This window comes from Rhamphochromis sp. 'chilingali', assembly GCF_963969265.1.
Source record: "Rhamphochromis sp. 'chilingali' genome assembly, chromosome: 6".
NCBI classification, from domain to species: Eukaryota; Metazoa; Chordata; class Actinopteri; order Cichliformes; family Cichlidae; genus Rhamphochromis; species Rhamphochromis sp. 'chilingali'.
Genome location: NC_137933.1, coordinates 40,709,180 through 40,730,997, shown reverse-complemented (window position 1 = coordinate 40,730,997; position 21,818 = coordinate 40,709,180). Strand labels below are relative to the sequence as shown.

At 45.7% G+C, this 21,818-nt stretch overlaps 1 protein-coding gene across 4 annotated transcripts in view; it reads left to right on the top strand.

Annotated features, from left to right (window-relative positions):
• The first annotated feature begins 233 nt into the window (after positions 1-233).
• The window catches only part of kifc3 (kinesin family member C3), a 38,624-nt gene continuing 17,039 nt past the window's right edge, over positions 234-21,818 (top strand). Inside the window, exons 1-2 of one of the 4 annotated variants that reach the window (XM_080884122.1) lie at positions 234-366; positions 20,942-21,062. In XM_080884122.1, the coding sequence (XP_080740248.1) occupies positions 20,981-21,062 (82 nt within the window). In that variant the 5' untranslated portion in view covers positions 234-366; positions 20,942-20,980. Of the gene's footprint in view, positions 367-11,839; positions 12,238-15,681; positions 15,789-20,941; positions 21,063-21,095; positions 21,207-21,818 lie in introns of those variants that run through there. The other 3 variants (XM_080884121.1, XM_080884123.1, XM_080884124.1) reach the window with 3 other exon arrangements.

Here is a 21,818-nt window from a genome sequence, read left to right as displayed (position 1 = left end):
GCCAGATCTTAGCCTGATGTTTTTCACTGACAGTCTCACAGTCAGACCCGCCCTCCGTCTATAAAAGTGCCATTTTTTCCACTCCGCCCATGCGCGCTCAAACACACACGCAACCACAGAGTCACCGCATATCCCACAGTCCGTGAAGGCAGCAGCACCAAGCAAGCAGTCCGGAGTTTCCAGCGGCGCAGGGCAGGAGGCGCACACGGATTCGGGGCCTCGGAGATCCGCAGGTTTCACTTTGAATCCGCGTCTGGTTGCTGGAGAGTCTGCCCGAGTCTGCAGAAGACTTCACTGCGAGGAAGGAGCGGGAGAAGAGGAGGACGAGGAGAAGGAGGGAGAGGAGGCGCTGCTCGGGACCGGGAGGTAAGGAGAAGTCTGCTTCCTCTAAACTTTTCCTTCCGTCGGGCTGTCAGCTGTTCAGAGTCTGGGTTCTGGGTGCTGTCCTTCACATGACCCGGGTCTGACCCGGCTCGGCCCGCCTGTTTCTGCCTCTTTTCATCCGGCCGTCCAGCAGCTTCCACCGCTTCAAAGCTCTTTTCTTTCTCAGCGGTTTTTACGCGGACAAAAGCCCCGCGGCCTCACCTGGCCAGCTCTCCACGTGTTAGTTTCCATGGTGATGATGACGACAGGCCCGCCGGCTGTCAATACCGCTCCATCAGTTCATGCCCTGATCGATGGCAGGGGTTCAGTTTGACCTGCAGCACAGAGGTCCGAAACCTGCGTTTACGCAATCCCGCTGATCAGAGCTCAGCTTCACCATCAGCAGACGACCAAGTTTCTGTCAGCAGCAGCTTCTTTACCTCACAGGAGCAGAAAGCAGCAGCTCTCTGCTTTACTGCTGGGAAAACACGTTTTCAGCTCATCGGAGTTTCAGTAAAAAGTCAGAAAAGTGAAATATTTGCACGCACGTGTTCTCGGACACTTTGTCCACATCACAGAAAACTTCTGCTTCGCGTCCGGTTTGTTTTTAGAGTTTATTCTCAGAGTGGCAGCAGATGCATGCTCGTGGAAATGACACAGACGGTGTCCACCTCATCGACTAATCGATTAATCGTCTGCCCTGCTGTTAGCTTTGATCAGCAGATCGCAGGTTTAGTCTGTGAGTGTACAAACGCTGAAGAGGGAGAGATGCAGGAGAACAAATATCTGGATTTTCTCCTTCAAAGATCTTAAACTTATTTTCAAACTTGATCTAAACGATCATCGGAGCAGAAAAATAAAAATGAATATTTGGTTCGGTTTGTCGTTGCTGTGGTTTCGTGTCCTTGAGCAGCAGCTGTGCAGAGCGGAGGAGGAACAGCGAGGAGTTTATTTACTGAAAGTTGCATTTAAACAGCAGCAGGAGAAACCGTCACATTTAAGGCAGTTTACAGACGGAGGGAATAAATTTGCCTTCTTTTATCTGATATCCATCAATAACTGGAGCAAGAATGAGCAAAATGGTCATAAGTCAGAACAACTTTAATTCATTTTTAAATATAGTGACGCGTTTAAAGAACTTCTGAGGAGAACAGTAGACCTACAACCTCACGTTTAGGACCATCAGGTCGGCCTGGGGTGGGATGGTGATCTATTTACATTTATTTCTGGAGAGCAGGAGTCTTCTGACTTCTGTTAAAAATGATCGATTATCGTTTTTGCTGAGACGCATCAATGAGAAATGTTCTGGATCTTCATCATTGATGTTCACAGTTAAGTCTTAGAAAGCAGAACCAATAAAGGTGTCACGTTTTCACATCTGAGCACCTGTAAACGCCGAGTCAGCTGACTGTTACCACTCTGTGGTCGTTGCTGTTGTTGCTTTGGTTGCCGTGGTTGCATTGGTTGCAGGAGTTGCTTCAGCGTGTTGGTCTTGCTTCCTGGTCTTTTGCGGGTTTCTTTCAGCTGAATAAACTGTTTAAACCTGAAGTCAAACATTCGCCGTTGCGGCGCTTTGAATCGGGCCGAGAGCTCGGCTCAGGAAAGATGCTGGAAACTTTTCAGCTGAGAGGTGTGTGTGTGTGTGTGTGTGTGTGTGTGTGTGTGTGTGTGTGTGTGTGTCTGAGCGAGCAGATGAGGCCTGAAGCGAGCTGCACGAGAAGCTGCTGAAGTTTTTCCTCTGGAGTCAGACGCTTCCTGTTCCTGCAGTGATGGAGGAGGTTGGCCTGCAGGGTGTGTCTGCACACGCTGACCACCGCAGCACAAAACCTTCTATAAATACAGTCTCCTCTCCGAAGAAGCCTCGTCACACTTCACTGGCGTGGACAGACTCCTTCTTTAACCCTTAAACTTCCAGGTTTCCAGAGTTCGGAGCTTCTTTCTCTCTCTGGAGCTTTCCGGTTTCTCCTGTGATAACTGAGAAAATGTCCTTTAACATGAGAGCAGGAGAAGCAGGAACCCCACACAGTGTCACCACAGGAGCCCGACTATGACCGGTCTCTTTTAATTTCACCAACAGCTCCAAATATTTCACGTAAAAGCAGGAAAAGGAACAAATTAAACCGTTTTGTTGTCGGGCGTCTTTCAGCACACGTTCTTCAGAAAACTGTGTTTTTCTGTTCTTAGTGTTCGATTCCCCGTCACGTCTGACGTGACGTGTTTTTAGTCTGCGGCGTACACACAGCACCGCTTTTATCCAGCCGGCTACGACCGAAGCGTGGCCTACAAAAGGTCGATTGTGAAAGCTTCGCCAGGTGTGCTGCGTCACTGTGCTGCCACAATTCAGACAAGAGTGACCACAAAGCTTTGTTGGGTTTTGTAGCTTCCAGGTAACAGGGAGTTGCACCTTGTTTACTGCACCGTTCCCAGGACGGCCTCTGCAGGCTCACGTGTGTTTACGCCGACTTCCTGCATCAGCCTAACTTCCACGTTTCAGAGCGACCGTCTCTGCGCGGATCCTTTTACGGCGCCCGTCAGAGCCAAAAAAAAGAGCTCGTCATTTTCCTTCTTAAATCTGTTTTTATGTTTTACTTTGTTGCCTGAACTCGCCCGGCCTCACAGCTTGTGTGTCTTTCATATTCAGGCTGCTTACAGGACGAAATGATTGGGCATGCATCAGAAGTTGGTGACGGTGAGCTCTGCCCGTGCAGCTACCCATCAAAACACCTGGAAACGATTCTAATGGTCATCAAAGCACAACTTTATTGATATACACAGAGGTGTCAAAACTCGTCATTGAGGGCACAGAGGAGTTGGTCAGATGTCGTCTTTTTGGGGTAGCGGGATAAAGGCGGGAGCTGCAGATGTGTCAGTGAACATGTTGGCAGGTCAGCAGTGATTTTACACTTCAGACTCTGAACTCAGCAAACAGCCGGTTAACCTTTAATGAGCCGAGCGGCTGAAGCTGGTTCCTGTAAAGCTGAGCAGCTGGAGTCAGAGCTAGTGTGATGCTCAGTTAAACCGGATACCAGCGAACGCCTCGTCTCAGCAGCTGTTAGCACATCTGCTTTATCAGGAAGATGACTTAAATGAAAGCTCACGTTTGCTCCTGTTTGGTGTCTTTCTGTTGGTTTCTGCCGTCGCTGCTTCGGTTTGGTTCTAAATCTGATTTCTGACAGCAGAGATCACAGAGGAGTCGTGAAGGCAGCACGAGCTCTTCTGTTGTGTGAGGAAATTTAGTTTACTGCCGTTTGACTTGTTCGTGGACTCGATTTACTCGTCAGATGTGACGCTGCTGTGAGACGCCCGCGGGCCTGCAGGGAGGGTGTGGTGCTTAATGTGTAACGTCTTTTCAAGTATGGTGATGACGACGATGATGATGATAGTTATTATGTCATCTTGACTTCACGCTGAGAGACTGAACCCAGCATGAGAGGGGGAGTGTGTGCACTCACACACTCCCCCTCTTGTATGTGTGTCTTAGTGGGGACTTGAATAAATTTGAGACATTTTGAGGACTTTTTGTTGAGCAAGACGGAGTCCAGATTCAAAAATGTAGTAGTTGTTTGTTTTTTTTTTTCTTGTCATTTCTAACTTTATGTGACTCCATCACTCTGTATGCATTGGGGTGTCTTGCTCTGCACTATGACCAAAATCTCATATCCCGATATAACACTTCTTATCCCGATAACGATATATATCGCACAAATTTTACATTTTCGGTAAATTCTGTGGATCTCGGGCAGCTCGACCTGTGTGAAGTGTTTTCAGCTGTGCGTCGTGTACCTGGAGTCGAGTGTTTTGTCTGATGCCTAAAGCAATACGTTTTTAGACAGAAGTTGTAACCGCCGTCATTTTCTTTGTATTTATTACATGGCGTGCGTCGGGGCAACGCCCGTTTTAACGTTTGAGTCTGAGGTTTATTTGGAGCACCTGACAGCTCGTTTTTGCTTTCATCCGTAAACTCTCTACAAACTCTTTCACGTGATTCTTGCGTCGGTGGTTGAAGAGGTTTGTCGTGTTTGAGTCTGTGGTGGGGGCCGGTTTGCGGCGTAATTTACGGAGTACAGTTTTCTGGTCCGTGTCAGACATTTCATAACCAACCCATGTCCGTGCTACAGAGGCAGCCCCTCGTTTAGGAATAAGGTCCTCGATTTGCTTGGACTGGTCCTTCTGTTTGGAGCTCCCTGGTTCTGCCTCGTCGTCACTGGCTATGCTGGGATTCTCTGTGCGTGCATCCACGTGGTGACTGTAAGCGCCATTTATAGTCACGTCATGTTTGTATTTGAGGTCATTTGTTTGATGCATATTCTGAAATTTGATGATTGAGAATAATGTATTTTTCTGTCATTTCAGTTTATTTTGAAAAGTCTCAACAGGATCTTGAGCTTTATTGTGAAGGGTTTATATGGAAAATAAACAAGCGGACTCCGGAGCCACACGATAGTCTTACTGTCATTGTTGCTAACGACAACGCGTAAAAACAGTTGCTTGTCTGTCTGTAATGTGGTTATTTAAATCTTAGAGCGAAGTTTAAGAAATGACCAAGCTGCTACAGTGACCATCAAAACCATGAAGCAATATTCTGTAAACAGTTTATTTTCTGACACCACGAAACAAACGGTCGCGTATAACATGAAACGATAAACGTTTTCATATCGTCGTATCGAACAGCGCTATGTCCTGCCTGTGAATGCTTCAACATGCAGACTGGAGGGATCATCCACCAGCCTTCTGATTGGTCAATGATCTGTTTGACATCCTGAGCCAGAGCCACTCTCCTACTGCTGGTTTGCAAAGTGCACACTGTCAGATTCAGCGACTTGAGTTTTTCTACTGCAAAGTTTAAACAGTTTATTTTGAAAAACTGAGAATCTGAAAGACATTTGTGCTTTCTTTCAGTCTTTGAGTTTGTATTTGTTTGTTATTCACCGTTGAAAATGTTGCTAACGTCTCGTTCAGTAAATGAAGTCACTCTGCAGGACTTGTTTTTGGATGCCGGGTCCCCCTAAGCAGATCAGCCACGAGGCCTGAGAATTATGTCAGCGGCAGTGCTCACAAAGATGTGTATACAGATGTGACTGTGTTATGTAAGGCGTGTGATTAAAACCAGACGGCTGTAGCCGGGCTGAGTCCAGCAGGCGGAGCAGCTGAGTCAGATCTCCCATGATGCCTTGGGGCATCTCTGCTGTACGTGTGATTGGGTCTGGGGACTTCATTTCCTGCTCAGTGGGATTCCAATAAAACAGAAAGCGAGTGGCTTCATGTCGGCCCTGCAGAGCTGCTGAAGCCAGCACGGGTTTATTGACTGAAAACAATGACAGGAAACACACACACACACACACACACACACACACACACACACACACTAGTTTAACAGTGATATTTGATCCAGATGTTATTTTTTTTATTTAAGTGTGACGATTTGTTTTGCTGGTGTTTGGACTTTAAAGCGCAGCAGGTGGTTTGTGGGAGATTTGAGTCGTTTTTGTTTTTTCACTTCAGATTAAATACTCCAGCTAAAAGTTTCAGGCCTGGTGAGATGAAACTGAACCATCGCAGTAAGAAACGGTCGCTGTAGATCAAAGACAGAGCTGGGCATCGTCTGGATTTCTATAATCGATTCGATTTCTGACACAGTCAGAAATATTCTAATTTGTGCCGTCGGGTGAACGATCCGCGCTCTGTGTTTACGTCTTTCTGCTCTCATTTACTGTTTTAGCTGTTTGGCAGCTGTTGAAATAGTTCTGTGAGCTTAAACTGAGATTCTGGCGTTTCTGGCAAAATTCATTTATATTTAGAAATTGATTCAGGATTTAATTTATCGATATCGCGTTATTCAAGCTAAAATAGAGTTGTTGTTTTTAAACCCAGCCCTAGTTAAAGCGGTCTCAGAGCCGTTTCTCTTATTTAGCCTAAAAGGGATGGCCAAATCAGAAACCCCTCTGTCGGGGGTCTGCATGCTCCTGCCTGTCTTGAATGACTTCTAGCCTGTCATATCCGGCTTTATCTTCCTCTGATAATCAAAATAAAAATCAGGAACGGGGGCTCCGGTGAGAAAGGAGCCGACGCCACGTATCCTGGTCCTGTTCCCGGCCTACCTTCATCCATCCTCAGAAATCAGAAAGCTCGCTGCTGAGTGTCAAACGCCTGACGAGTCTCACAGAGGCGAGAGCTGCCGGCTGTCGCTTCAGCTGTGATTCTGTTACGAACCGTTTGTGCCGCGAGTCTGAACGTCGTTCCAAAGTCTCGTCTCTCTGTGAGGACGTGGGCTGTTGGATTCATTGTTTCATATTAAATATTTCAGTGGTTCTGCCCGTGTGAGAGGAGGGTCTGTGGTGAGCTTAACCTTTTTGTGCTGTTTGATTTTTGTCCTCTGGAGAAGAAAACATGACTGAGATGAAGTCATTGTTAAAAACGGGTTCTGATCCAGAAACAGTAGTTCAGTGACCGGTTAAAACTTTTAGACGCTCTGACAGGGCAGCACACCTCGTTTTAAGGATGTTGTGGGGACTCGGTGTCAAATAAAATGTGTTTGATCAGCCTGATCCGTGCACGTCGTTGTGCAGCGCGTGTGCAGCAGCGTTCAGTTCAAATACAGACAGATTCTCAGCTGCAGGACGATCCTGGCGTTTAATCAGGAGACCTCGCGCCGAGCTGACCGCTGTCTCACATGCCGATAAGAGCCTCCAGCTTACCCAGAATGCACTTCATCAAGTTCATCAGAAAACAAATGAAACATCTGGGACACCAACACTGTTAATTCAGACTGATGGATCCTTCACACTGATGATGAAGATGAGATTGTGACAAGAACAAACCAACGACAGTCTGAAAATGTTCAGAGTGTGAAGGTGAAGCTTTACTAAAATGTGCTGAAGTTACTGCAGAACAAAAATCACCCGACGTCCTTTACTGTCATAAAAGTCTGCTGCTCTGCGTCTCTGAGGGTTGAAGTGTTTGAAGCAGGAAACATGGAGTTTAGTCTGAGGTTTGGAGCTGAGGAGAAACTCCTCCTCCTCCTCCTCCTCCTCGCTGAGTTGTTTCCTTCTCTGTTAGCTCTTTCCTTCCCTCTCCTGTTTTCCTTTTTTCAGCTGGTTGATGTCACGGCTCCGTTACTCAGACTCTGTGTGTTTCCACCCGGCTGATCTCTCTGTAATTTCCTCCTGAAATAGCTCAGAGCAGAAGAGGGCGTAAACCACCAAGCCCAGCCGCCCCCTCCCCCCTCTAAGTGCTGCTGCAGTGGTGAAAAGAGCAAAAAGGTGGGATGAAGACGGAGGGTGGAGGGAGACAGGAAGTGCAGTTCATGTGCTGGTTTCTCTGGTTTTCCTGAAACGTGTCTGATTCCTGACACATGAATAAATCATAAATGAGAGCGCACGCGCTCGGTGACAACAACACAACCGTTACCAGCTCCGGGTCTCCATCCTGAACCGAGGCTCATCCCGGTAACTTCGGGGTTAACCCCTCTTACCGTCGTGATCACCGCCGCTGCAGACCAACCTGTACGTTGTGTTTAAGGTCGCTTTGGTCCTGCTTTTGTTGCTTTAAAGCTTTAATAAGATTTAAAAAGGAGCAAAGCTGAGCGTCCTGCACACGTCTAAGGTTAATTTGAGACGATATGTAACTGCTCAGCATTCAGATCCTCCCTCTGCTTAATGACAGAGCTGTGATGGCGGGAAGGCCGTTATCTTCAGAGTCAGGTTTTTTTGGTTTTCCATCTTTTCTTTAAATAAACTGTTTATATCGTCTTTTTCTTCTTCACGCAGCTCTGTCCTCTCTCTGCAGCAGCTGTGCAGGGTGTTTATTCTCTTCATAGTTTCTAATCCTGAGACTTCGTCAGTGAATCTGTTTGTGGAAAGTCCGCCTCTCAGAGCTGAACTGATATTTCTGGGTCAGACTTCTCCGGCCGATAAGCCCGATAAGGAAAAATATCCTGGATGTGTTGAACTGGTTTCAGAATGAAGCCCATAAACCATTTATTAAAAAACTTTGCTGAAGGATTGATGTGATTGGTTCAGCTGTGTTTGTTAGGATTACTCTGAGACTTCTGGACAGATGTGCTTCAAAGTTGTCACACAAATGTCTTCCTTTAAATACTAACTGGGAGGTTTCATCTGATGTCTTCAAGAAAATATCAAACTAAACGTCACAAAAAACAAACAAACGTTATTATTTTAAGCTGAGTTTAGAAAGTCTGTGACGGGCAGATGAGCCTCCAAAGGAAAAAGCTCCTTAAATAAAAACAGCAGGTTTCCAGTAATCTGCAGCAGGTCTGAGCCTCTTACAGTCGCCGACACACCTGAGACATGAACGCATGCCTGCACTGCCCCCTACAGGACCAACACAGTAACTACATGTGTGAATCCTTTCACTCTGACCTCGCTGTTATCTGTAAAACATTCCTGTGATTCACTTGATATAAACATTACGTCTGAGCTTGATGTGGAGGGAGGGTGTGAGAATGAAACACCGGATTATTTATCCACGTTTATCTAATCAGCTGATCATGTTGCAACAGTTTGGTGTGTAAACATTTTCCATTTCCATCGCCTTATCGTGTGTGTGTGTGTGTGTGTGTGTGTGTGTAAAATAATAAAGGAGAGTCCGATCTGATAACTGACACTCCTCCGTGTTGGGGTCATTAACTCGCCACAGCCCGCTTTCTCTGGAAGACTTTATACCTCTGATTTGATCAGTTATTGTTTGATGGCGCGTTCAGGTCACCTGAAGAACAGGAAGTGGTTTCAGAGGAGCGCTGGAGGCGCGAGGCCGGGATCTCCTTCTGTAGTTTTCTCCTGTTTCTGTGACACGTCGTTTTCTCCCTCAGGCTCTGACTGAAGTTTAGAGAAAACGGCTAAAGGAAAATCCGCTCATCTCTAACACAGAGTCCCAGTTTGAGCACAATTAAATCACAATAAATCTACATAAAAGCAGTCAGCCTGGTTTAAAGCCAGAGAATAAAAACTGGCTTTCAAACAGGTGTTACAAGTGTCGGCTGATGGACCGGCGGTTAGTTCTGATTTACTGCGGAGGGTATGAGATTTTGGATATGACCAAAAGGTTTATGTGGAAAATAAACAAGCGGACACGCGATGGTGTTACCATCATTGTTGGTAACGACAACGCATAAAAACAGGCGCTTGTCCGTCTGTAGTGTGGTTATATTAAATATAAGAGAAAGAGAGAACTTTAAGAAATTAATGTAGCCACTACAGTGACATCAAAACCATGAACAAATATTGCCGTAAACAGTTTATTTTGCGACACCACGAAACAAACGATAGCGTAAAATGAAACGATAGATGTTTTTATATCGTCATCCGATATATATCATTATATCGAACAGCCCTAGTCTACTGTACAGTATAAAGCACCTTGAGGCGACTGTTGTTGTGATTTGGCGCTGTGTAAATAAAATTGTTCAGAGGTTTTGTAAGTCTGAGATTTAAAAACTACAAACATACAAGAAAGAAAATCTGCTGATTTTCTAACTAACGGCAGAATGTTGTTTTGGAGCCGCTGTGAGTTTAAAATAAAACTACGGGTTACAAGAAGAAAGTCGTGAAAGTAACGAAGCCAATAAAAATGTGTTAAATCTGAGTGGGTTTCATCTAAATTTACAATTAAATGTCAGGATGGCATTTAAGAGTGCATGTTTTCCCAGGCTGCCTCATTAGCACAGAGCCCTGAAATCCAGGGTTTGAGTCAAGCCCTCGTTCTTTGTTTACCATCAGCTGTAGAATAAACTGCGTGTCTGCAGAGCACGTTTGGACAGTTAGAAATTAAAACTAAAGTCCTCCTTGGCTCATTGAACTTCTGCAGGAACTCTTAAAACTCTCTGAGATCTCGATGACCCCTGGGTCTTCCTCGTGAGGTTTTTTTTTAACGTGTGACCCTGAGTTTGGACCGCAGCCCCGCCCTCCCCTCATTAGCGCCCTGAAAGGGGTCGGTGGACCGGAAACGCCCCCCTTTTGTTCTTGCAGGAACGTTTCCAGAAAAGGTCCCGGCTCTGTTTACAGTGAGCTGCAGGATGGATCGCTGCTATATGCAGTGAGGTCTGCAACCAATCAGAGGCGAGCATCAGGATTGGCTGGCTGTGATTCAGACCGTCAGCTCCCACTGGGTCAAAGTCCCAGCATGCCCGGCTCTGTCACATATATGGCACATATTTGGGAGAGGTGGTCGAGGTCCCCACGACATGAAAGAACGAGGTCACTCTGACCCTAAAACCCTTCACTTTACCAAAATAAAAGCCTTTGTGCCTCATCTACTTTCCCAATCAGCAGGTCGTTGTTCCCACAATAAAAGCCTTTTATGATTTTCCAATCTGCACATTCAGAATGAGACGGTGATGTCAATCAGATTGTCCCTGTCACTAAAATAAAAGCCTGTTCTGATCTAAAATTATACTTGGACATCGGGGTTTTTTTTTCAAAATTAAACTTTTCTGGACTATTCTACCAACTAGAACATCACTGCTGTCAAAATAAAAGTCTTCTGTCATCTAAAATTATAGTTGGGACAGCACTTTCCAAAATAAATTCTTTTCCTCACTCTAAAAATCAGCCTTTACTGATCTTTATGACCAGTGTGCTGCAGTTATGTTTACTGTTCTCTACTTTATTTCTACTCTCTCTTTATTGAATAAAAGTGCTCCAGTAAAGTGAAAGTTAGAGATGTGATCAGTTTAAGCAATGACTGCAAACGGATCAGTGATCAAAGAACTGGAAGTAATCCCGACTGTTATTAAACGTGAAAACCGGCACGTAGCTTATCCTGAAGATATTAACATAAATCCATCGTTTAGTGTCGTGCTGTTACGTCACCGCCGATCCTCTGCAGTTTTATCCTGCAGCAATAACAACAGATGGTCCCGGGACGGCAGAGAGAGAGGAGGGAGAGGAGGCCCCTCGAGCTCTTTCTCTGATCCACTCAGTCTGATGGAGGTGAAGACGCGACCTGCCACAGTGCTAATCTGTTCCATTCACAGAGCAAGCAGTTTGCTGCACCTGCTGCTCATCCACAAACTCTGTGAGGAGAAGTTCTTGGACTCCACGCAGGAGCTGGATTCGTGCTTTTCTTGCAGGTCTGCACAACAAACTTTGTTTTTTCTTGCAGTGGAGCTCAAGGTCAGAATATCACTGCAGGGAAAACTCTGCTGAAACTTTGCATCTTGCTCTGCGTCCATGTTGCACTTCGAATCACTTTTCTCTTATCTGGGGGTTTTTGTTTTTGGTGCACGGCTCTGCAGCCTCGCTTCAGAGCAGGAGGCGTTTGCACAGTCTTGAGTTTCACTGAGAAACTGAAGCTGGCGGCTGCAGGCTCTGGTTACCTGTCTTGATAACCGTTGGCGTGACAGCAGAGAGGAGGACGGGACAAGGTTCAGAAGTTTTTATCGTCTGTGGATGTTGGCGGGGCGGGGTTCGGGACAGAGGTGAACAAACACAGCAGGATTTAAACAGCTGATCCTTTTTAGAGGAAACATTCAGAGCGAGGATCGTCAACCTCAGCGGGACCCAAACGAGACGCCTGTGAGCTCCCACCTGGGCTGGAACAACCCTGTGATGAAACCAAACACCCACCCGAAGCACCCTAGAGTCTGAGGGGTGGGGGGAGGGGGTCATGTATGTCCTGTGCACCCTGGCGGTTCTGACGCTCCACAACCTGATTAAGAACCGGAACAAACCGGAGCAAAGCCAGTCCACCGAGGCTGCGGGACTGGAAGGTCGTCGGAAGGATGGGGGCGCCGGCGATGGGTGCTGGGGGACGTCCGGGCCCCGGGATCGAGTGGATGGATCAATGAACCACAGAGCTGAGGGGAGGAGGAGGCGAGGGGACATACGCAACCTCCCTAACGGCAGGAGGCATGTCCAGGTGAGGAGGAGGTCGGGTTCAGGCAGCGTGAGGTTTCAATTCTTGAAAATATTAAAACATAAAAACTTTAAAACAAGTTTGGGAAACGGGGGACTCACTCCTAATTTTAGAAGGAAATACAAACTTTTAGTTACTTTTAGTTACATTTTCGGTGAGTGTGAGTCTGCACTTATTAAGGATTGACCCCCTGATTTGATCTGAAGCGCGCTCGATCAGTAAAGCTCGGAGTGTAAAGCTGAACCCTTGTTTATCAAACGGGTGACGTGCAGCCTGAGAGACTTCACAAAAATGAGCATCAGGATCTTTGCAAAGGTCTTTAAAGTATTTTTATTTGACTGATTATTGTTTTTAGACTGATTTGTTTACATGTAGAAATATTTTTACTTCATTTCAGTATCGTTGGCCTCACTTCAGCTGGACCATCAGGTGCACTGGACCATTTGTAGCCTGAAGCTTTTACACCTTTAATTTGGTCAAATTAGTTATACAATAGATTATAACACTGCGTTTAAACAAGTAAATCTTTTTTAAATTATGATTTTGTTTCCATGAAAACGTGATCAGTCTATTTTTAAATCAAAGAAGTAAATGTTGTTAAAACTGTAACCGTGATGATCACAGCAGCAGTTATGAGAGCTCGGTGTGTTTTTTGTCCTCGACGTTTCGGTGTTTGTGAAATCTGCTTTGGTGATTTATTATTATTATTATTTTTTTTTAATTTGTATTTTATTAGTGAACAAGCTGCTCTTATTTTGAAAAGTCAGCCACTGCTAACCAGTTAGAGGTTAAACATTTGAAATCCACTGAGGAGAACATGATGCACAGGATGCTTGAATCTAACGCGACTTCATTTGTGAGTGCCGGTGTTGTGCCAAAAAAAGGTCGTCTACCAAAAACTGACTGCTTGTATTTAAACTGCTATAAATAACTGGTTGGACTATAATATGTGAAACATATGTCAAATGTATCCCTCATGAATGATATCAAGTCATTTTGAGCCACAAACAACATTCCTGTAACAAAGTAGAAGCTGGATCAGTTTTTGGCAGTCACTTATTTATATGCTTTATTTATCCAGTTAAAAAATATCTTGTTGTTATTAAAAATTTGTTTTTTTAAGAGTAATCTGCCCAAGAGGACAGCTGACAGTGCAACAAATATACCAATAGTTATGTAAACATGTTTTAAGTGGACAAGAAGGACTGGATTAGTTACAATGTAAGTAACACAGTTATAAAGAGAAACGGGTCATTTTTAAATGTTATATTCAACCCCTTTGTGAACCTGTTCACTGAAGTCTATTTACAAACACATGTTAAGATATTACACATAAAAAAACACACAAACATTGGAAATGACTGTTTGACACAACACCGGCTCGGAGGCCCTGCAGGCACCAAAATGGAACGAGTCCTTTCTTTGAAGCGTCAGGTCTCGCTCATCTTTGCATTTCCTGATTAATCCTGCAAACAGTAAAACAGACATGGCTCAAACCCCACAGAGGGATTATACAACACTTACACTAACACTGCTAAAGTACGAGTTAGACTCCCGGCCGACTGTTTGGTGAAGACTTCAGTTTTCGTAATGAGCGACTCGTTGCACACGTACACAAACTGAAGGCGCTGACACACATTCACAGACGGGACTTGTGTGATTTCTGTGGAGTGACTTTCACTTACAGCGGGGCGATTTTATTTTCCAATCCTTTATTGTTCAATAATCATAAAGTTGTGATTCAGCAGTTTTTACCTGAACTTGCTGACGGACTGAGGAATGTTTACAGCTGCACAGTAAAAGTTATCATATCTGACTGCAGCAGTAAAATGTCACTAAATGTTAAACTTTACGGGAGTTCTGTTGTTAGGCAAAGGTGAGTCTGCTCTCTGATTGGCTTAAAAATCACCTGTCTGATACGAGAGGTCAGCTCAGCAGGGTTTACGCGGTCAGTGACTCAGACTTGGTGGAGCTCTGATACAAACGCAGATAACACTTGATTGTGGAAAAAGCCATTAAATGATAGCAGGGCAAACTTTTACTGCGGAGTTTATTTTGTGATGGACCGATGTGACGCATGTTTGGGTCTCATTGTCAGATTTGTGGTGTTGTGCGGTTTCTGTGAAGTTTGCTGCTATAAAAACTATAAGTGCACTTGTTTTACACTCAGGTCAGCTGGTGTGAAATATTTCACAGGTGATCAACCTGTGAGTTCACATTTATGTGTCGGCTGTCAGAAACGGCGCCACCTGCTGGTCGTGTAAACTGATTGCACTTGTGTAGACGGAGGTGAATGATGAGCTCGGGATGAACAGATGTGGAGTCTGAGCTGGAGGACGGACTGTAAGGATGATCTCAGGTTTCACTTCAGCTTCTTTGTCCCACCCTCGGGAGGCGCTAGAGAACATGGAGCAAATATGTGACTTGAACTGCCTGTGAACATGCGAACTGTGTGCGTTTATTTTAGTCCCCCTGCTTTACTGTAAGTAATAATTAACCCCAGGAGGCATATTTGTATAGTCTGAATGCAGGGACAGTGTTGTTCAGATATGGTCACTTTTTAAATGTTTTCCCTGTAACTCTCTAACACTCTGAACATGATGAAAACCTGCATCAACAGTAGCCGCTGGGACCCATCAGAGGCTTCATGCTTCCAGTTAAATCTGATGTTTGTTTGTTTGTTTGTCACAGGACATTCGATCGCATGATATAAATGTCTGAAATCCTCTGCCTCCTTATAGAGAGACGGCATTCAGGGTCGAGCGCGTTGGTCACATCAGTTATGTAACCAAATATTCATCAGCATCCTCTGATGGTATAATCTGTGAGCTCCCGTCCTGCAGGACAGGACAAGCTTCGTTTTCCCAGAAGTTTGTATAACATATTCTGCAAAGTTCCCCAAAGATTATACTTTATGAAAGGCACAAACAGGATGTGTAATGTGTTAGTGGAATAAAAAAAGTAAAGATTTTACAGTTTAAGATGCGAATGACTTAAACAAAAACAAAAAAACAACCTAATTTGATATCAGTTAGACAAACGTCATCAAATACATTTAATAAAAGAAACTTAAAAGCATGATTTTTTTTTTTTTTTTTTCCTTTCTTAATTTTGATTGGGTCCTTGAGCTGAAACCCTCACCTTCCCCTCACGTAAAGCCAACCTTGTGCATTGTGGAGTCCTCGCATCTTAACTGTAAACTTCACGTCCCCACAATCTGAGTAATACGAGTACACACAGTGCTGAATATTTGAGGTGGGGGAGGAGCAGCCGCTCTCGCTTCAGTGGAGGCTGAAATATTCATCCGCTGCTGGGATGGAGCGAGGAGGAGGAGGGGCTACAGGAGGTGTGATGCTGCTGTGCTGTTGCTAAGGAAACGGAGGGAGGAAGCTGTGTGTGTGTGTGTGTGTGTGTGTGTGTGTGTGTGTGTGTGTGTGTGGTTAGGGGGGTTGGTGGGTGTCTTTGACTCTGATCCTGCTGCTGTGTGTCGGCGCGAAGCTGCAGCAGTCTGGGCGATGCGGCGATGATGATGTGGACGGAGAGGCCGCAGGGAGGTAAGAGCCGGGCGGATGGTGCAGAGAGGGAGGTGGGGAGGGATGGAGGCGCTGCAGGAGGAGGCGGACATGTTGAGCAGACATGGAGGTCTGGCTGTAACCTGATGCAGAGCAGACGCTCGTGTTTCATGACCTGAATACGAGCCGTCGGTGGCACAAAGCTTCATCCTCATTCATCTGGTTCCTCTCCTCCTCCTCGCTTTCACGCCGTTTTATCTCGCCACAAACCTCTTCCTGTCCATGGAGAGTTTACCAAGGGACCCGTAGATTGTCCTAATTGAAGCGCACGTCTGCTTTCACGCATTGTGTCCTTGCAGCATGTGTAGGCGGAGCCACTGCCAGGTATTTTTAGCCTCTTCATAATGACTTCAGCAGTTTGTAAAAATAAGTGGGTCAAAAACGTGAAGCGTCTGTGGGACGGAGCAGGTGCGAGCGTCCTGATGATGATGTCACTCATTTATCTGCCTGTTGTCTGAAGCTTTATTTAATCCCGTTTAGACACCTGTGAGCTGAAACAGCAGCTAAGGTTGTGCAGGGAGTCTGCCTCTGCTTGCAGAGAACATCCAGATGTTTCCTGCTGTTGTTCAGCTTGCTGCCTGGAACAGATAAACGCTCTTATTTTGTTTGTTCTGCTCTTTTCTGAGAGCTCACAGATGCAGATGAACAGGGACTCAAAGGGCTGCGTTTAGATGCCAAAACAAAGCAGGTTGGATACAGATGTCTTTATCATGCCATCCTCTTTGTGAGACATGAAAAATTATTTCAGGGCATCAAAGATGTTGTTGTTGTTTTCAGTTGTAGGAAATGGTAAGATTATTTGAGAGGTTATAGTCTGAACTTTGACCCTGCAGTTTTGCTCTGTGGGGCAGACTGGCTCTAAAGATGAGTGTGTGCAGCCAACAGAGAACAAGCTGAACAGACGTCCCCATCAGCAGCGTAAAATTCCCCACACAGCTAACCACAGTGAACACAGGTTAACATGGTGTTGTTAAATGTCGGGTTCCCTTTTAGCTGCTTCAGCTTCAGGTTTGAAAAAATGAAAGATGTACTTCCTGTGTAGAATGTGTGTTTGTGGGGTAGCGATGATGATGATGAATGATAATGAGATCTGAGTCTGAGTACAGGGAGAGAAACGTAAAGATTTGACCCAGTTTGGAGGAGGCGGCTCTTAAAGTCTCTCCAGGAGGTAAACTGAGCAGGATGCTCACTTTGTTACTGTGACACTGAAGAGAAGCCGAGGATGCCATCCTTCTCCTTCATGCTTATTTCTTTCTAAGGATGTAAACGTTTGCAGCATAAGAGGATAGAAAGTAATTCAGAGGTTACAGTTGACAGAAACTGTATCTGCACGGTGAAATCTGAGGGTTAAATTACAGGTTTATCATTTTTTGTCTCTGTTATGACAGGATCAGTGTAAAAGCTGAGAAACGTGAAGATTTTCTTTCTGCTTTTGTCCAGTTTAATTACAAACTTTTTTAAAATCACGTCTGAATCTTAGATTAAGGATTTTTATTTCCCGTCTAATTCGGTTCACTGTGAATTTGTTTTTTTAGAGCCAAAAGTGAACGTGAGGTATCAGCCGATGAGGGAACGTTCACATTTTAAGAAGGTGCCTTGGTTAACATAACCATAAAGTGGCATTAGCCTAAGGTTATATTAGCACATTGTGGTTAAAGTAAGGTTAAAAGTGTGTGCGTGTGCGTGTGCGTGTGTGTGTGTGTGTGCGTGTGCGCTCATTGTGATAACTGGCAGTGTGAGAGGTGAACGTGAGCTCTGCTGTGTGCAGGGAAAAATGTGTCAGCAGCTGTCAGCATTAATAAAGCTTTGATATACTGTGCGTGCGTGCGTGCGTGCGTGCGCGCGCGCACACGCGCTAATCTGCACTTTCACCATACATTGCATGAGTCAGCAGCTCCAGCCGTGTAATTCCTTCCTAACTTGTAGGTTTGAAATATCAGCTCCACACACCAGGCAGCTGGAACATCTGTCTGTACGTGCTCTGCTGCTCTCTGTGAGCGGGAAAGCGTCGGCCTGGCTGCTGTCAGGAAACGGAGCTGTGGCCGGCTCTGGATTGGTCAGCCGCACGCCGGGATGAGTAAAACGCTCTCGGCCTAAGTGCTCGTTTATCGACCGCGTTTCCGCTCCGAGCGTCTCCTGCTGGCCTTTGTCCTGCAGTTTAACTTCATGTGTCCGAACATATGCTCCTGCCCAGATGGTTTCCATGTTCTTTTCGTTTTGTGTCTTTTCTATTCTTGGCGTTGATTTCTGGTTCGTGATCGCCTCTCTCTCCTCCGTCTTCACTTGGCTCGATTTACCTTCGAAAGGATCCTGTGATCATCAGCCTCTGTTTTCTCTGGACTTTCAGGCCTCTTCGTGCTGCTGAGCCTCTCTGTGACGATCAGCTGTGGTCCTGCTAACGTTCACGTCTCCTTTGGTTGCATGTTGTGGGTTCAGAGAACCATTACCAAATCTAAATGCCACAGTCCAAATCCCCTTCATACGGTTTACCTGCTCAAATGATGAAGAAATAACAAAAGCAATGAAGCCCACCTGTGCAGGTTTTTGGGATCCTGCCCAGCTTTCTTTTGTGTAATGCCCTCAAATTAAAGCGGATAATCTGCACTGCGAGCCCACGTATCTGTAACTTAAATATATTTTTAGCAGTTTTACTCTGATGACCTTCCAGAGATGGGATTTGTGTCTGGCTGGAATCGATCCAGCGGCCTTTTGCTTTCCAAGAAGGTGTGCTAGCCGCTGCCAAAATATTATTTTTTAATATTGTACATAATTGTAATAAAGATCTGTTAGTGATACCGGGTGCATCTAACCTTCCCCATGGTAGAATTAATCCATCACAGTGACCTTGGGCTATGAACGGATTACTGAGCAGGGTCAGAGGACCTGTGGACTACAGCAAGGGGTCCTGTAGAGTCTGTGCTGGAGACGGCAGGTAGTTTGTAGTTTAAGTGGACTTGAGTCCATTGAGTGGATGAAGTTTCTCCTGATAATGTTCGTCATCTCTTCATTCCTTGTAAGCAGACAATGTCGTCCACTCGATACTGAATCCAGCTGGATCCACATTAGTTTGTTTTCTTTAAACTTTTCCCTTCGATGCATTTGTGGTGAAAAAGAATGAAAAAGCTCGGCTATAACGTTCATGTAGAACTTTATGTTTAACTGCAGGATTCTCAATCAGGTAATAATCACAGAACCAGTTTGTGAGGTGGAGGCAAACCTGTGGTGTAAAATTTCTCCTGGAAGTTTAACGTAAACGAGCTGAGGTGTGATTGGTGCTAACGACGTGTGAGTCGCGGTCACTCGAGGGTTAACGAGGCCATCTGCTCTCAGGATTAACAGATTACGCTCACGCTTGGCTCATCCTGACCAGAGAGACTCCCGATCAGCTGTTCTGGGATCAGCTGCTGGTAATCCTGCAGGTGATGTGGCGGTGAGGCTGTAGGTGGGTTAACTGACCGCCGTGCAGCAGGAAGCTCTGACCACCTGTCTCACATGTCCCACCTGAGACTGCGGCCGGTCGCTGGTGCAGAGTGAATGGGTGACTGGGACCAGCTGTGCTGAGTGGCAGCATGCTGGGCTGGGTGGGAATGCTGATCAACAAGAGCTGGCTGGACCGACAGCGCTACGTCCAGCCTTCAGAGAGAAGAGCTCGCTGTGGACCGGAGGCTGTTAGAGAGGGAGGCTGTCGGCTGATTGGTGGAGTGCTGCAGGTGAGACGGGACGGGACACCGACGGGCTGTGATGTCGAGGTCTGAACTGAGAATGCTAATGTAAGCAACTTAGCTTAAGCCTCAGGATGTTACCTAAACGAGTCAGCCAGGTGTGTGTTCGTCGTGTGTCGGCATCGCTGATATTTCCAGGAAGGATTCACTCAAAGACGTTTCCTGCTCGGCTCTGTGGAAGTTGCCAGGTGTGTTTCTGCTTTAGTGGTCATGACCCACTACACGTGCTCATTAGTCTTTTCTGGTGTTCATCCTGTACTGACGTCCGGATCGGCTGCTATCCGGCAAAGATGAAGTAAACTGACGTCACAGCTGCTGTTGTTAGCCACCTTTTCTGCTCGTCGTGCAGATTCTCGATTCTTGTCGCTGCAGCTGGATCGACGACACGAGTGCACGGCTGTCGGATTTTACTGCAATTCAGTGATCATTAAAGAAGTTCGGAGATTCACAGATCAGTGTTTCAACAGTTTGAAAAGATGAGACTTTGTGGAAAACTCCCTGCAATTTCTGTACTTCCTGTTTCTGATGAATCCTCATCCTATATCAGCACTGATATAGATTTTGTCTGAGTGGCGACACCTACTGTTCAGGAGAATACTGCAGCTGTAACAGCAAGCATAAATGGAGGTGGCTGTGCGATGGCGGCAGGTTTAGTCAGACCTTCAGTATTGGGTTAGTTTGGTTACTTTGGAGTTTTCCACAACTTTTCAGTGGTTGGTGCCACTTGTGAACCCAAATACGCCACGAGTCACGCCACGCTGGTGAAGACTCAGGTGGGTGGTGATTGGTGACACAATGAGAGTCTCCACCTGTTGTTACAACCAGGTACTACAGCCAACCGGCAACTGCCGTCTGTTTGGCTCTCACACATAAACAGACGATTAAAGTCCGCCTACCTGCTGCCGTTTCTTGAAACGTCTGGTTTTAATCCCAAAAAGTTGATTCTGTTCATCTGGACGTAGCGTTTCAGAAACGTTTCGTCACTCATCCAAGCGACTTCTTCAGATTCAGTTTCACAGTTTTGAGATATTCCTTGCCTGCATGGTTGCTCCTGCATCAAGACGTCTGGTTTTAACGTGTAATATTAAATAATATTTGCAAAGTTGTTTCACATAAACGTTCGTATCTACTAAAGCAGGAACGATGGAGCGTTTGATGGAGAGGCTCTGATGGTGAAGTGGCAACTAAAGCGCTTAACATGTGGAAACGATGTGTGAGAAACGTTATGTGAAAGTGTTTGGCTCATAACCTGTTGGGTCAAACAAAAGGGGGTGGGGCTTATCTCAACCAGCCACCAGAGGGCGCTGTAGTGTAATCCATCCATCAAGAATAAACTTCAGCAGCAGAAGCTGCTCTTTTTATCTTCACATCTTCTTGTTTTTAACCTTTCTGTTTGTCCCTCTGTGCTTCCAGCCGGTCCAGCGGTCCAGCGCTCTGGTCAACCCGGCGGTCATGTTCGGCACACGAAAGACCTGGGACCTCGGCCACGCCCCCTGCCTGCAGGATCTCTGGAAGAAAGACCTCTCATTGGATGGTGAGTCAGCCGCCTACCTCGGGAAAGAAACAGCAGCGTGGCTGCATATTTTCTGTGTGTGTGGAGGAGAGGTGAGTCATACCTGTGTGTATGAATGAAGCTCGGCGGTCAGAGGGATCCTGGGACTGTCAGTGGGGGGGACAGGTGAGCTGAAACCGTCACGTTTGCTTTATTGACTGCTGCTCGCTGTGTTTTTCTCAGCTGCTCGTTTCTCAGCGCGAGTCCCCGGAGAGCTGGATCAGGTTAACAAACACTGCAGCTATTGTCTCTCCTGTTCACTCGTCAGACTTTCATTCTGCCCCCTCAGCCACAGCCGTGTGTTTAAAGAGGCTCAGGGCTCCAGGTTTGTTTGAACGAGGGTTTAGGCGATTACAGGAAAGGGCAAACCTGCAGTTATTTTCATAATGTTGGTAAAACTTGTGTCTGAAACTTCAAGTTTCAGTTTATTGTGAGTGAAACCGGGTGAGCAGGTGGAAAAAGCTGAGGTAAGCTGCTTCACATTCCTGCTGCATAAAAACTTAAATGTCCTCTGGATTAAAATTAATATCAGCTTAAAACTTTTCATTCTACCTGCTCGCAAGTTTCATCACGTCCTTGGCACTGCTGCAAGAAAGTTTGGTGAATGACTTTTGAGTCATTATTGAACTGCTTAAAATAAAAGTGTGTGTGTGTGTGTGTGTGTGTGTACATTTCCTGCACTCTTCTGAATTGTTATGCACCATTTTGATTTGTATCCCTGCTGAGTCGACACATCCA